The sequence below is a fragment of the Pseudophryne corroboree genome, chromosome 2 (genome assembly GCF_028390025.1).
Source record: "Pseudophryne corroboree isolate aPseCor3 chromosome 2, aPseCor3.hap2, whole genome shotgun sequence".
NCBI classification, from domain to species: domain Eukaryota; kingdom Metazoa; phylum Chordata; class Amphibia; order Anura; family Myobatrachidae; genus Pseudophryne; species Pseudophryne corroboree.
The window spans coordinates 612,786,346-612,799,927 of NC_086445.1; the positions used below are offsets into that span (position 1 = coordinate 612,786,346).

A 13,582-nucleotide genomic window follows, 5' to 3' on the forward strand; every position below is an offset into this window, starting at 1 on the left:
GGGACCTGCTTCAGCAGGGTCCTTGTCTTTTTCAAGACTTACCGCGGCTGCGTTTGACGGCATGGCGTTGAATGCCAGATCCTAAAAGGAAAAGGCATTCCAGAAGAAGTCATTCCTACCTTGATAAAGGCAAGGAAGGAAGTCACCGCGAAGCATTATCGCCGTATTTGGCGAAAATATGTTGCGTGGTGCGAGCAGCGGAGTGCTCCGATGGAGGAATTTCAACTGGGTCGTTTTCCTACATTTCCTGCAATCAGGATTGTCTATGGGTCTCAAATTGGGATCTATTAAGGTTCAAATTTCGGCCCTATCAATATTCTTCCACAAAGAATTGGCCTCAGTCCCTGAGGTCCAGATTTTTATCAAAGGAGTACTGCATATACAGCCTCCTGTGGTGCCTAAGGTGGCACCGTGGGATCTAAATGTAGTTTTAGATTTCCTCAAATCCAATTGGTTTGAACCACTAAAGAATGTGGATTTGAAATATCTCACATGGAAAGTGACTATGTTACTGGCCCTGGCTTCGGCCGGGAGAGTATCTGAACTGGCGGCTTTGTCTGATAAAAGCCCTTATTTAATTTTCCATTCGACATAGGGCAGAGCTGCGGACGCGTCCGCATTTTCTCCCTAAGGTGGTATCAGCGTTTCACCTGAACCAGCCTATTGTAGTGCCTGCGGCTACAGACGACTTGAAGGACTCCAAGTTGTTGGACGTTGTCAGAGCCTTAAAAATATACATTTAAAGGACGGCTGGAGTCAGAAAATCTGACTCGCTGTTTATACTGTATGCACCCAACAAGTTGGGTGCACCTGCTTCTAAGCAGTCGATTGCTCGTTGGTTTTGTAAAAAAATTCAACTTGTACATTCTGTGGCAGGCCTGCCACAGCCTAAATCTGTTAAGGCCCATTCCGCAAGGAAGGTGGGCTCATCTTGGGCGGCTGCCCGAGGGGTCTCGGCATTACAACTCTGCCGAGCAGCTACGTGGTCAGGGGAGAACACGTTTGTAAATTTTTACAAATTTGATACCCTGGCAAAGGAGGACCTGGAGTTCTCTCATTCGGTGCTGCAGAGTCATCCGCACTCTCCCGCCCGTTTGGGAGCTTTGGTATAATCCCCATGGTCCTTTCAGGAACCCCAGCATCCACTTAGGACGATAGAGAAAATAAGAATTTACTTACCGATAATTCTATTTCTCGGAGTCCGTAGTGGATGCTGGGCGCCCATCCCAAGTGCGGATTATCTGCAATACTTGTACATAGTTATTGTTAACTAATTCGGGTTATTGTTTAGGAAGCCATCTTTCAGAGGCTCCTCTGTTATCATACTGTTAACTGGGTTTAGATCACAAGTTGTACGGTGTGATTGGTGTGGCTGGTATGAGTCTTACCCGGGATTCAAAATCCTCCCTTATTGTGTACGCTCGTCCGGGCACAGTACCTAACTGGAGTCTGGAGGAGGGTCATAGGGGGAGGAGCCAGTACACACCACCTGACCTGTAAAAGCTTTACTTTTGTGCCCTGTCTCCTGCGGAGCCGCTATTCCCCATGGTCCTTTCAGGAACCCCAGCATCCACTACGGACTCCGAGAAATAGAACTATCGGTAAGTAAATTCTTATTTTTTTTTATTACCTTGATTACTTTTAAAATGAGAAACTTTATAATATCATGTCCCTATTTCAGGTTTGATTACAGTGGATGTGGGAGCTCTGAAGGTGATATGAAGGAATGTACAATTGGGAAATGGAAGAAGGATGTACTTTCTATACTGGATAACTTGTCCGAAGGACCTCAGGTTATCTTGCTGTTTCTTTCTTTCACAAAGTGGTTTTCCATTGCAGACAGCTTGTCTTGTTTCAGGTTCCTTTATAATGTAGGATACCAAAAGCTGCATGAGACTTCTGATCAAGCCATAAACACTTTTTCTATATTTACCCTCTTAACAATAGCGGCAGTGGCGTTACAAGTGGGATGAGTGGGTGGCCCGCTCCCGGGTGTCACCTGCCGAGAGGTGACCTCAAAATGCCGGCTCCTTCTCAGTGACAGACTCCGAGTGCTTTGAGAGTTACATTAGCACTCGGCTCCTGTCACTGTGTAGGAGCCGGCACTGCACTCCCCAGGGGATCAGTATGATTTACTGACGGTCATAATCCCGAAAGTCACCAACTGCCTTTTTCCATCACCATCTTCCTGTTACCCTCTCCCTTTCGTCACCCACTGTCTCTCTGTCTTTCTCTCAGTCACCAATTGTCTCTCTACATCACCCTCTCCCTCTCACCCACTACCAGTCAGCCTCTACCTGTCATCACTCACTGCCTTTCTCTCTTACCCTCTCCCTGCCACCACTGCCAGTCACCCTCTCACTGGCGCCACCTACTGCCTCTCTCCATCACCCTCTGCCTGGCACCAGTTACTCACTGCTTCTTTCCATCACACTTTCCGTGCCACCCACTACCAGTCAATTTCTCCCTGGATTCACCCACTGCCTTTCATCCGTTACTCTCCCTGCCACCCACTACCAGTCACCCACTGCATCTCCCAGTCATCTGCTGCCTCTCTCCATCACCCACTACCAGTCACCCTTTCCCTGGTGTCACTCTCTGCCTCTATCCGTCACCTTCTCCCTGTCATCCACTACTAGTCACCACCTCACTGGCATCACCCTCTGCCTCTCATTGGCACCCTCTCCCTGTCACTCACTGCCTCTCCCTGTCACCCTCTGCCATGTTACATATTATGAACTTGGGGTGGAGCAGAAGAGGGGGGCATATTTTTGCACCTGCTCTCACCACTCACAAGTTCCGCCACTGCCTCTAAATTTTCTTTTCTCCTTCCCTTCATGTCAGAAAACACTAATGTAATCTACTTGATGAAGCAATACATGCGGTTTTGCTTGAAATATAATAGAAAGAACTGATTCAAAATTGGGAGCACAGTAATAAAAATATTTAAATCTTGGAAAAACAATGTTGCACTACAGGTGGACGATAATGCAAGGCCTGACTCACAGGTGGACGCTATTGCAGACACTACTGTCTTTTTGCGCTGCGTGACTGCGTCTTCCTGCTAATGCTGTACCAGACGCCTTGCATACAAAGGCTTACCATTGGACATTGCATCAGCCCTACGGAGGCGCTGATTGTCGATGGGAACGTGATTGCTGGTGCCAGTGAAATTGCCTGTCAACCAAATTCATTACCCTAAGCGGTAACCATCAGGATGCATGCACAGTGCAACTCAGACACGTGCAGGCTTAAAGCATCTTCCACTTGTGTCCGACTTCGCCACTGCACCCACCTCTGAGTCGTGCCTACGGTGTGCAAAGATATTTAGAGCTGAGAAGAAGTCTACATTGCAATGTGAAAAAATAGAGCTGCCCAGCGTTTGTGGGCTACGTACAAAATAGCTAAATATATTTGCACTCCTTACATTGCCATATGGATCTTTTTTTTGCTCTGCTACCTATTCTCAATCAGCGCCAAAATGTTATTGTCACACCACGTGAGTATAGTGATTTTCAAATTGCTGTTGGAAAGGTACAGTAGTTGGCTGACAAAATAAAATAATAAATATAAGTAAGAGAAAGCAGGTGGTGTTATGCTATGATGACAGCTATAACATTGCAATTAGATTAGATTTGTTTTCTTTCTTCTCCCGCCTTGAATCTAGTCTCATCATGTAAAGACATTCGATATATTTTCTTTTTTCGTAATATGTAAAAAAGAAAAAAGCCCGAAATGTGTAATATAAAAATCCACTACTATTACATTTATATACTTCATGGTTGGAAAAATGGCACAGTATACAAAGAAGCACGTGTGCCATGTGTTTAAGTACATTGGGTACAGAAATGTAAGAAATCACACCCTATAGCATCCACATACTTTTCCAGTCATGTCACGTTACAGCTGCCGTTTGAGTCACCACAAAGCTATTGATAAGTAGCATTTAGAACATGGTGATTCAGGTGACTGCATTCCACCTGTCCAAGGATTACCATAGGTAAACACAAACTATGTTCTAAACAAAACTTGGTTGTTATTTTACTGTATCAAGGCCAGGACTTTAATTAAACGACCACTATATACTAAAATAAAAATAATCTTATGTTAACCATGGAGGTAAAATGTGTTGTTCAGTTTAAGATGACTTTACATTAAAAGCTGTAGTTAAAATGAATGTTCTCACTCTCCATTACACAACTGAAGCTCCTCCCACATCTTTAGCATCATGTCCTGAAGTGATCTTATACAGGTCTATAAACCAGGAATGCAGTCCGTTTAAGTTAATGTGACATTACTGACCCTGCGCATGAATCTACCATTCCTCTCAGTAAAGTGTTGTCACGCCGGTTTGCTTAGTTGGAGAAACCCACCACTCCTAATACTGTGTTTGTACCCGATAACAGGCTATTTATCACGTATTTCTTTTCGGTTCTGCTCCGACCTGAAAAGAAATCCCCATTAATTGCTGCCTTACGGGCTAATTGAATAGCCCCAGGGGATCAATTACCCTCTGGTGAATTACCATGGCTTAGTTAGGTATGAATGATCCAGGTATTTTATCTATATTATTCAGCTCCATAATACACACGCCTTAATATATTTTGCATGGGGAATTTACTTGCTGTTTAAACTTTAACTGAAAAGTACAGTGCTTAAATACCATACTTGACAGGAGATAAAAACGCAATACGAAATCCAGTCTAATCTTTAGCATTGATTCCAGAATGTTTTGGTTATGTAGGCCAAAAGAAAATGATAGCACTTTCAATCAGTAATTGAACACACAGGGAATGTTCAAGTATTGGCAATGGGCCTAATTCAGACCTGATCGTAGCAGCAAATTTGTTAGCAGTTGGGCAAAACCATGGGGGTCATTCCGAGTTGTTCGCTCGTTATTTTTTTCTCGCAACGGAGCGATTAGTCGCTAATGCGCATGCGCAATGTCCGCAGTGCGACTGCGCCAAGTAAATTTGCTATGCAGTTAGGTTTTTTACTCACGGCATTACGAGGTTTTTTCTTCGTTCTGGTGATCGTAATGTGATTGACAGGAAGTGGGTGTTTCTGGGCGGAAACTGGCCGTTTTATGGGTGTGTGTGAAAAAACGCTACCGTTTCTGGGATAAACGCGGGAGTGGCTGGAGAAACGGAGGAGTGTCTGGGCGAACGCTGGGTGTGTTAGTGACGTCAAACCAGGAACGACAAGCACTGAACTGATCGCAGATGCCGAGTAAGTCTGGAGCTACTCAGAAACTAAGAAGTGTCTATTCGCAATTCTGCTAATCTTTCGTTCGCAATTTTGATAAGCTAAGATTCACTCCCAGTAGGCGGCGGCTTAGCGTGTGCAAAGCTGCTAAAAGCAGCTTGCGAGCGAACAACTCGGAATGACCCCCCATGTGCACTGCAGGGGGGGCAGATATAACATGTGCAGAGAGAGTAAGATTTGGGTGGGGTGTGTTCAAAATGAAATCTAAATTGTAGTGTATAACTAAAGCAGCCAGTACTTATCCTGCACAGAAACAATATAACCCAGCCAAATCTAAAGAGGTACACACAGTAGAGATGTGTGCTGAGCGATCTAGCACAGACCGCTCAGCACACATCTCTCCCCATACTCAGCGCAGTGTGTGCTGAGCAAGGGGTGGGGCGGGTGGCCACTCACTTCACACAGCGGTGTAGTGAGCGACCTGACTAGATTGTGCCTGCTTGCAGGCACAATCTATAACCGGCTATAGCGTCACGCAGGGCTGCGTATCGCTATGGGCATACACACGGAAAGATCTGTGCTTAATTTCTGAGCAATCTAGTCAGATTGCTTAGAAATTAAGCACGGATCTCTCCGTGTGTACCCCCCTTGACTCTCTCTGCACATGTTATATTTGCCCCCCCCCCTCCCTGCAGTGCACATGATTTTGCCCATTAGCTAACAAATGTGCTGCTGCGATCAGGTCTGAATTAGTTCCAATGAGCGGTCGAGATGTGTGGTTACAGACACCACCTGTAATTATGTGGATTGTCTATATAATTATTCCGCTCCTAAAATCAGGGATTACCATTTGTAAATTCACCGACTCAGAGTAAACTGCAAAACGAATTGTTTTTCCCTGCACGTGAACCGCCGATTGTACCTTTTTCTTGCAAACTTTTCCATGTAGCTCCTGCAAGGAAAAGTACACCCTTGAGGATTCACGCACGGGTGAGTCCCTGCTAATTGGTTCGGGTTGGTGCAGGAATTAGCTGCTAGGAAACCCTGCAGCTAATTGAATATACCTGTGTGTCATTTCTAGGTACACTGTTCTACAAGCATTGTATTTAAAGTACCCTTCTGTTCACTATTTTGTTTTGTGTCTTTGAAGATATTAGTTGGCTCAAGTATGGGAGGATGGCTAATGCTACTTGCTGCCCTAGCGCGACCAGAGAAAATTGCAGCTCTTGTTGGTGTTGCTCCAGCTGCAGATCATTTTGTCACAGTGTTTAACCAACTTCCATTAGAGGTAAGTTCAGGCGTTTCCATAAAGTTTGGACATCTCTACATATACAGATTTAGTCTCCCATATCTGAAAATCCGTTATCCAAAATATTCAGAAATCCAAGTTTTTTTTAGCACGACTGAGATGGATGTCTTTGTTTTTTGATGAGTCAGTGTGCACAAACTTTGTTTCAGGCACAACATTTAAAAAATCTTGTACAAAGTTACCTTTAGGCTATGGGGGTATCCATGTAGCCGCGGTTTTGCTGTAAATGATCACAAATGCAATAATTTGGTATCTTATTAGTGATGATAAGTATCCGTAGGGTTTATCACAGATTTCTCTTCACCATCTCAGAGCTGGTGATAAGTAGTGCTAAGCTAAAAATGTCGGGATTTGGTTCAGAACCCCTGGGACACCTCCCCTAATGACTAATTAGGTGCTTAAAAGTTTTTAATTAGGCAATAATGACATGTCATTTTTGGGGTTAAAAAAATGCAAAGAGATGGAAATTGGGGTACAAGGTATGGAACAGGTATATTGGGGTGCTTTATGAGTGGGACAAATGTTTTTAGACTTGCAAGTGGGAGTAATCGGTCCGTTTCCACTTTTTTACAGTCCCCTAAAATGATCCAAATATACTGTATAGTTGTACACATTTTTTCTCTTACGTCCTAGAGGATGCTGGGGACTCCAAAAGGACCATGGGGTATAGACGGGATCCGCAGGAGCTTGGGCACACTAAAAAGACTTTGACTGGGTGTGAACTGGCTCCTACCTCTATGCACCTCCTCCAGACCTCAGTTAGACTTTGTGCCCAGGAGTGATGAGTCACACACTAGGGGAGCTCTACTGAGTTTCTCTAAAAAGACTTTTGTTAGGTTTTTTATTTTCAGGGAGACCTGCTGGCTACAGGCTCCCTGCATCGTGGGAGTGAGGGGAGAGAAGTCATACCTACTTTTGCTTAGTTAAGGGCTCTGCTTCTTAGGCTACTGGACACCATTAGCTCCAGAGGGTTCGATCACTTGGTTCGCCTAGCTGCTTGTTCCTGGAGCCGCGCCGTCACCCCCCTCACAGAAGCCAGAAGACAGAAGCCGGGTGAGTATTAGAAGATCCAAAGACTTCAGTGACGGTAGAAGACTTCAGTAACGAGGTACAGCGCAGCGGTAGCGCTGCGCTCCATGCTCCCACACATACCACTAACGGCACTCACAGGGTGCAGGGCGCTGGGGAGGGGGCGCCCTGGGCAGCAGTTACTGAGGTATTTTTGAACTGGTAAATGACATATTCGGTGCGGCGAGAGATGTTGGCCTCTTGGGATCAAGAGCCAATGCCATGGAGGTCTCGGCTAGGAGGGCGCTTTGGATCCATCAATGGAATGCTGAAAATATGGAAGCTCTCCCCTTCAAAGGTAGTGTTTTGTTTGGTGACCGTCTGGCTGACCTGGTGTCTACCGCTACTGCGGGTAAGTCATATTTTCTTTCTTATGTTCCCACACAACAGAAAAAGGCACCCCATCAACAGATGCAGTCCTTTCGATCTAATAAATACAAATGAGGTAAAGGCTCGTCCTTCCTCGCTTCCAAGGGTAGAGGAAGGGGAAAGAAGTTGCCTGCAGAATCAGGCACCCAGGACCAAAAGTCCTCCCCCGCCTCTACCAAGTCCACCGCATGACGCTGGGGCTCCCCTGCGGGAGTCCGTGCCGGTGGGGGGCCGTCTCCGGATCTTCAGTCAGGTCTAGGTTCAATCAGCCCTGGATCCTTGGGTCGTAGACATAGTGTCCCAAGGGTACAAGCTGGAGTTTCAGGAGACGCCCCCCCCCCCCCCCCCCCCCCCGCCGCTTTTTCATATAGGCCTTCCAGAAAGAGAAGTGGTAAATGCTGCGATACAAAAGTTGTATCAACAAAGGCTCATTGTTCCCGTTCCCCCATCCCAACGGGCGGAAGGGTTTTATTCGAGCCTGTTTGTCCGTACTGAAGCCGGGCGGTTCGGTCATACCGATTTTGAACCTAAAATCCCTCAATCCATACTTGAAAACTTTCAAGTTCAAGATGGAATCTCTTCGAGCTGTGATCTCCAGCCTAGAAGGGGGGGATTTTATGGCGTCAGTCGACATAAAGGATGCCTACTTACACGTCCCGATTTATCCTCCGTATCAGGCCTTCCTGAGATTTGCGGTGCAGGATTTTCATTACCAATTTCAGATGTTGCCGTTTGGGCTTTCCACGGCCCCGAGGGTTTTCACCAAGGTTATGGCAGAAATGATGGTACTCCTTCGCAAGCGAGGGGTCACAATTATCCTGTACTTGGACGATCTCCTGATAAAGGCGAGGTCAAAGGAACAATTGTTAAAGAATGTGGAACTCTCCCTGACAGTTCTGCAACATCACGGTTGGATTTTAAATTTGCCAAAGTCTCAGTTACTTCCGACGACTCGATTGCCCTTCCTGGGCATGATCCTAGACACGAAGCTTCAGAGAGTGTTTCTTCCGGAGGACAAAGCTCTGGAAATTCAGACCATGGTCAAGGAGCTTTTGAGACCAACTAGAGTGTCGATTCATCAATGCACTCGAGTGCTAGGGAAGATGGTGGCGGCTTACGAGGCCATTCCGTTTGGCAGGTTTCATGCCAGGGTGTTTCAGTGGGACCTGCTGGACAAATGGTCCGGGTTTCACCTACACATGCACCGGAAAATAAGTCTATCTTCCAGGGCCAGGATCTCTCTCCTGTGGTGGCTGCAAAGCTCTCACCTCCTAGAGGGACGCCGTTTCGGAATCCAGGACTGGGTCCTGCTGACCACAGATGCAAGTCTCCGAGGCTGGGGCGCAGGGAAGAAGTTTCCATGGAAAATGGTCAAGCCAGGAATCTTCTCTCCACATAAATGTTCTTGAGTTAAGAGCCATTTACAACGGCCTCCTGCAAGCGAAGAACATTCTTCAGGGTCTCCCTGTCCTGATCCAGTCGGACAACATCACAGTGGTGGCGTACGTAAACCGCCAAGGCGGAACAAGGAGCAGGGTGGCAACGGCGGAAGCCACAAGAATTCGCCGCTGGGCGGAACAGCATGTGAGCGCTCTGTCAGCAGTTTTCCTCCCGGGCGTGGACAACTGGGAAGCAGATTTCCTCAGCAGACACGATCTCCATCCAGGAGAGTGGGCTCTTCATCAAGAGGTATTTGCAGAAGTGGCAAGGCGTTGGGGAATTCCTCAGATAGACATGATGGCGTCTCGCCTCAACAAGAAGCTTCCGAGGTATTGTTCCAGGTCAAGGGACCCCCAAGCCTGTGCAGTGGACGCCCTGGTAACTCCGTGGGTGTTTCAGTCGGTATATGTGTACCCTCCGCGTCCTCTCATTCCAAAGGTGCTGAGGATCATAAGACGAACAAGGGTCCAAGCAATACTCGTCGTTCCAGATTGGCCGCGGAGGGCCTGGTATCCGGATCTTCAGGAATTTACTAGTGGAAGATCCCTGGCCGCTTCCTCTAAGAGAGGACCTGTTACTGCAGGGGCCCTGCCTCTTTCCGGACTTACCGCGGCTGCGTTTGACGGCGTGGAAGTTGAACGCCAGATTTTAGCTCGGAAGGGTATTCTCGGGGAAGTCATCCCCACTCTCCTTAAGGCTAGGAAGGAGGTCACGGCGAAACATTATCACCGTATTTGGAGAAAAGATGTGTCGTGGTACGAAACCATAGCAGCTCCTGTGGAGGAGTTTCACTTGGGTCACTTCCTTCATTTTTTTGCAGGCAGGCGTGGATGCGGGCCTGAAATTGGGTTCCATCAAAGTGCAGATTTCGGCTTTATCTATTTTCTTTCAATAGGAATTGGCCGTCCTTCCTGAGGTTCAGACTTTCGTGAAGGGATCATGAAGTGGTGTTGCAGTTTCTTATGTCTCACTGGTTTGAGCCTTTGCGTAAGGTTGAGTTGAAGTTTCTCACTTGGAAAGTGGTCATGCTTTTGGCTCTGGCATCTGCCAGACAAGTGTCCGAGTTGGCAGCCTTGTCTCACAAGAGCCCATTTTTGATCTTTCATTCGTATAGAGCGGAATTGAGGACTCGTCAACAATTTCTGCCGAAGGTGGTTTCTTCGTTTCACATAAAGCAGCCTATTGTGGTACCTGTGACTACAGATGCTGTAGCGTTCCCAAAATCTCTTGACGTTGTAAGAGCTTTGAAAATGTATGTCGCTAGAACGGCTCTTACTAGGAAGACAGAGGCTCTGTTTGTCCTGTATGCTTCCAACAAGATTGGAAATCCTGCTTCTAAGCAGACTATTGCACGCTGGATTTGTAATACGATTCAGCAAGCTCATTCTTCGGCTGGACTACCAGTACCGAAGTCAGTAAAGGCCCATTCTACCAGGAAGGTGGGCTCATCTTGGGCGGCTGCACGAGGTGTCTCGGCACTTCAACTTTGCCGAGCAGCTACATGGTCGGGTTCAAACACTTGCTAAGTTCTACAAGTTTGATACCCTGGCTGATGAGGACCTCATGTTTGCTCAGTCGGTGCTGCAGAGTCGTCCGCACTCTCCCGCCCGGTCTGGAGCTTTGGTATAGACCCCATGGTCCTTTTGGAGTCCCCAGCATCCTCTAGGACGTAAGAGAAAAGGATTTACCGTAGATATTAAAATCCTATTTATGTAAATGGGAGCGCGCAAGCTGCGATAACCCGATTGTTCAGGAGATAGGTGCGATAACGCAATCTGTAATTGTGGCTAATGTTATCGCGGCTAATAGGATACCCCCTATGTGTGTAAGGTGTATATGAAATATAAATGCATTTTGTGTTTAGACTCGGTTCCCAACCCCAAGATATCTCATTACAGTATGCAAATATTTAAAAATACTTCTGGTCCCAAGCATTTAGAATATACGTTATATATCGGTCGGACTGTCGCTGGGTAACACATCGTGTAGTGTGTACCCAGCCTTAGATTTATATTCTACATCAGTGTCTTCTTATGAACATTTTTCAGGATCTTTAAGCAGCAATCCATTAAAATGTCGATGGACGGGATGCCGATGGTCAGAATACCGACATCGGCATCCCTTCCTTTAAAATCCTGACAGTCCCGCAAGTAAGACCTTAAATTTCCCCTGACCCCTACCCCTCCCTTCCCTTGTTGGTGCCTAACCCTAACCCTCCCCGCTAGGTGCCTAACCCTCCCTTCCCTGCTGCCTGTGCCTAACCCTAACCCTCCCTTCCCTGCTGCCTGTGCCTAACCCTAACCCTCCCTTCCCTGCTGCCTGTGCCTAACCCTAACCCTCCCTTCCCTGCTGCCTGTGCCTCCCCTCCCTTCCCTGCTGCCTGTGCCTAACCCTCCCTTCCCTACTGCCTGTGCCTAACCCTAACCCTCCCTTCCCTGCTGCCTGTGCCTAACCCTCCCTTCCCTGCCCCCTGTGCCTAACCCTAACCTCCCTTCCCTGCTGCCTGTGCGTAACCCTAACCTCCCTTTCTTTGTGCCTAAACCTAACAATCCCTCCGAGGTACCCTAACCCTAAACTTCCCATCCCTTCACTCTAACCCCCTATTAGTGCCTAAACCTAACCTCCCCCCACCACCCCACGGCAGAACGTGAGCGTGTCTCGCTGAGATTCCATTCGGGATTCCAGGTGTTGGTATTTTGACGCCGGGAATCCCACCTCTGTTGGCAATATGATGTCAGTATTGTGCAGTATTTTACATTCAGGCTGCTATTAAGGATCTATGATTCTGGACTACCATCACAGTCACTTGGGAAATGATGTAGTGTGCAGAGAGGCTTTGTACTGGCCCTTTGCAATCACATGACATACTGAGAGCTGTGAACCTTCGTCTGTGTAGCAGACTGACTATCTCTATCTGGCAGCCATTTTTATTTACCAACCAGAGTAGTTTTTAATGTTTGTAGGAAAATAGCTTACAAAGCTGCTTTAACTTGTTATTTATTTAAAATGGAAAAAATCATATCTATGATTACTGCTTTATGTGCTTTTAATATACAAGAAAAAATGTTGCTTTGAACAGTGTTAAACATTGTAATAAGGGAGATGGCTGATATGTTTACTAAAACTTTCTACTTACAGGAGAAGAAAGCAGTTGAGGAGAAGGGTGAACTTAGCCTTCCCTCAAAGTACAGTGAAGAAGGTTTTTATAAGATTCCTTATTCTTTTATTAAAGAGGCAGAAAACCACTGCATATTAAATAGTCCCATACCAATAACGTCCCCTGTGCGTCTGATTCATGGCATGAAAGATGAGGACGTCCCATGGCATGTGTCACTGAAGATTGCTGACTGTGTGCTCAGTACTGATGTAGATGTCATTCTCCGCAAACACGGTCAACATCGGATGAGTGAAAAGGATGACATGAAACTTCTTGTGTACACAATTGATGATTTAATTGATAAACTTACAACTTTGGGATAAAGTAATTTAAAATCCACTGTTCAGTAGCCAAAAGCTTCACCTAAGTGTTCTCCTATTACACCTCCCATAATAATTACATGTTTGCACAAATCCGCTGCAGATAATTATGTTTACATAGAAAAAGAACTTTATTATTCGCTTCTGTATCACTGTAATTTTATACTGGCCAAATGTTCCTCTTTTCTACTTCCCAGATAGAAAATGTGAATATGTTTTTGAATTGTACAGAATTTGTTGTAATCACTTTAATACTACTGTATGTATTTCTATAAAAAATAAACTAATATACAGTAGATCTACAGGTAACACGTCTGCTATATTACTCATGGTTTGTGTTCAGGGCGTTTACTAATTCTGATTATTTTTGCAATTTTTGATTCGCTTTTTGTGCATTTGAGTAGTTGCAGTGTCCTATTAACCTTGATATTTCTACATCAACCTACAAAATAAAATATTGCTAATATGTTTAGTTGGAGCTGTCAACTTTGAATCCATGGAACCCACCAATCAAGCTGCCAGACTTCAGATATGATCCCCCATCTGACCAGGACTTTTTTTTAAAGAGTTTTAAGGTTATACAAAAAGACAAATACAGGCAATGTTCAATACATTTATCTGAAATTCCCTTAAATGATAACCTTATTAATTATGAAGAGGATTTCCACCTAAGCTGCTAAATGTTTCCCATTATACATTGTAACAAGTATAGAT

At 45.8% G+C, this 13,582-nt stretch overlaps 1 protein-coding gene across 1 annotated transcript in view; it reads left to right on the forward strand.

Annotated features, from left to right (window-relative positions):
* Nucleotides 1-13,177, forward strand: part of ABHD10 (abhydrolase domain containing 10, depalmitoylase) — an 83,568-nt gene extending 70,391 nt beyond the window's left edge. The window contains exons 3-5 of the mRNA XM_063954779.1: nucleotides 1,682-1,793; nucleotides 6,356-6,493; nucleotides 12,530-13,177. Of these exons, the coding sequence (XP_063810849.1) occupies nucleotides 1,682-1,793; nucleotides 6,356-6,493; nucleotides 12,530-12,871 (592 nt within the window). The 3' untranslated portion in view covers nucleotides 12,872-13,177. The remainder of the gene's footprint in view (nucleotides 1-1,681; nucleotides 1,794-6,355; nucleotides 6,494-12,529) is intronic.
* Nucleotides 13,178-13,582: the final 405 nt, after the last annotated feature.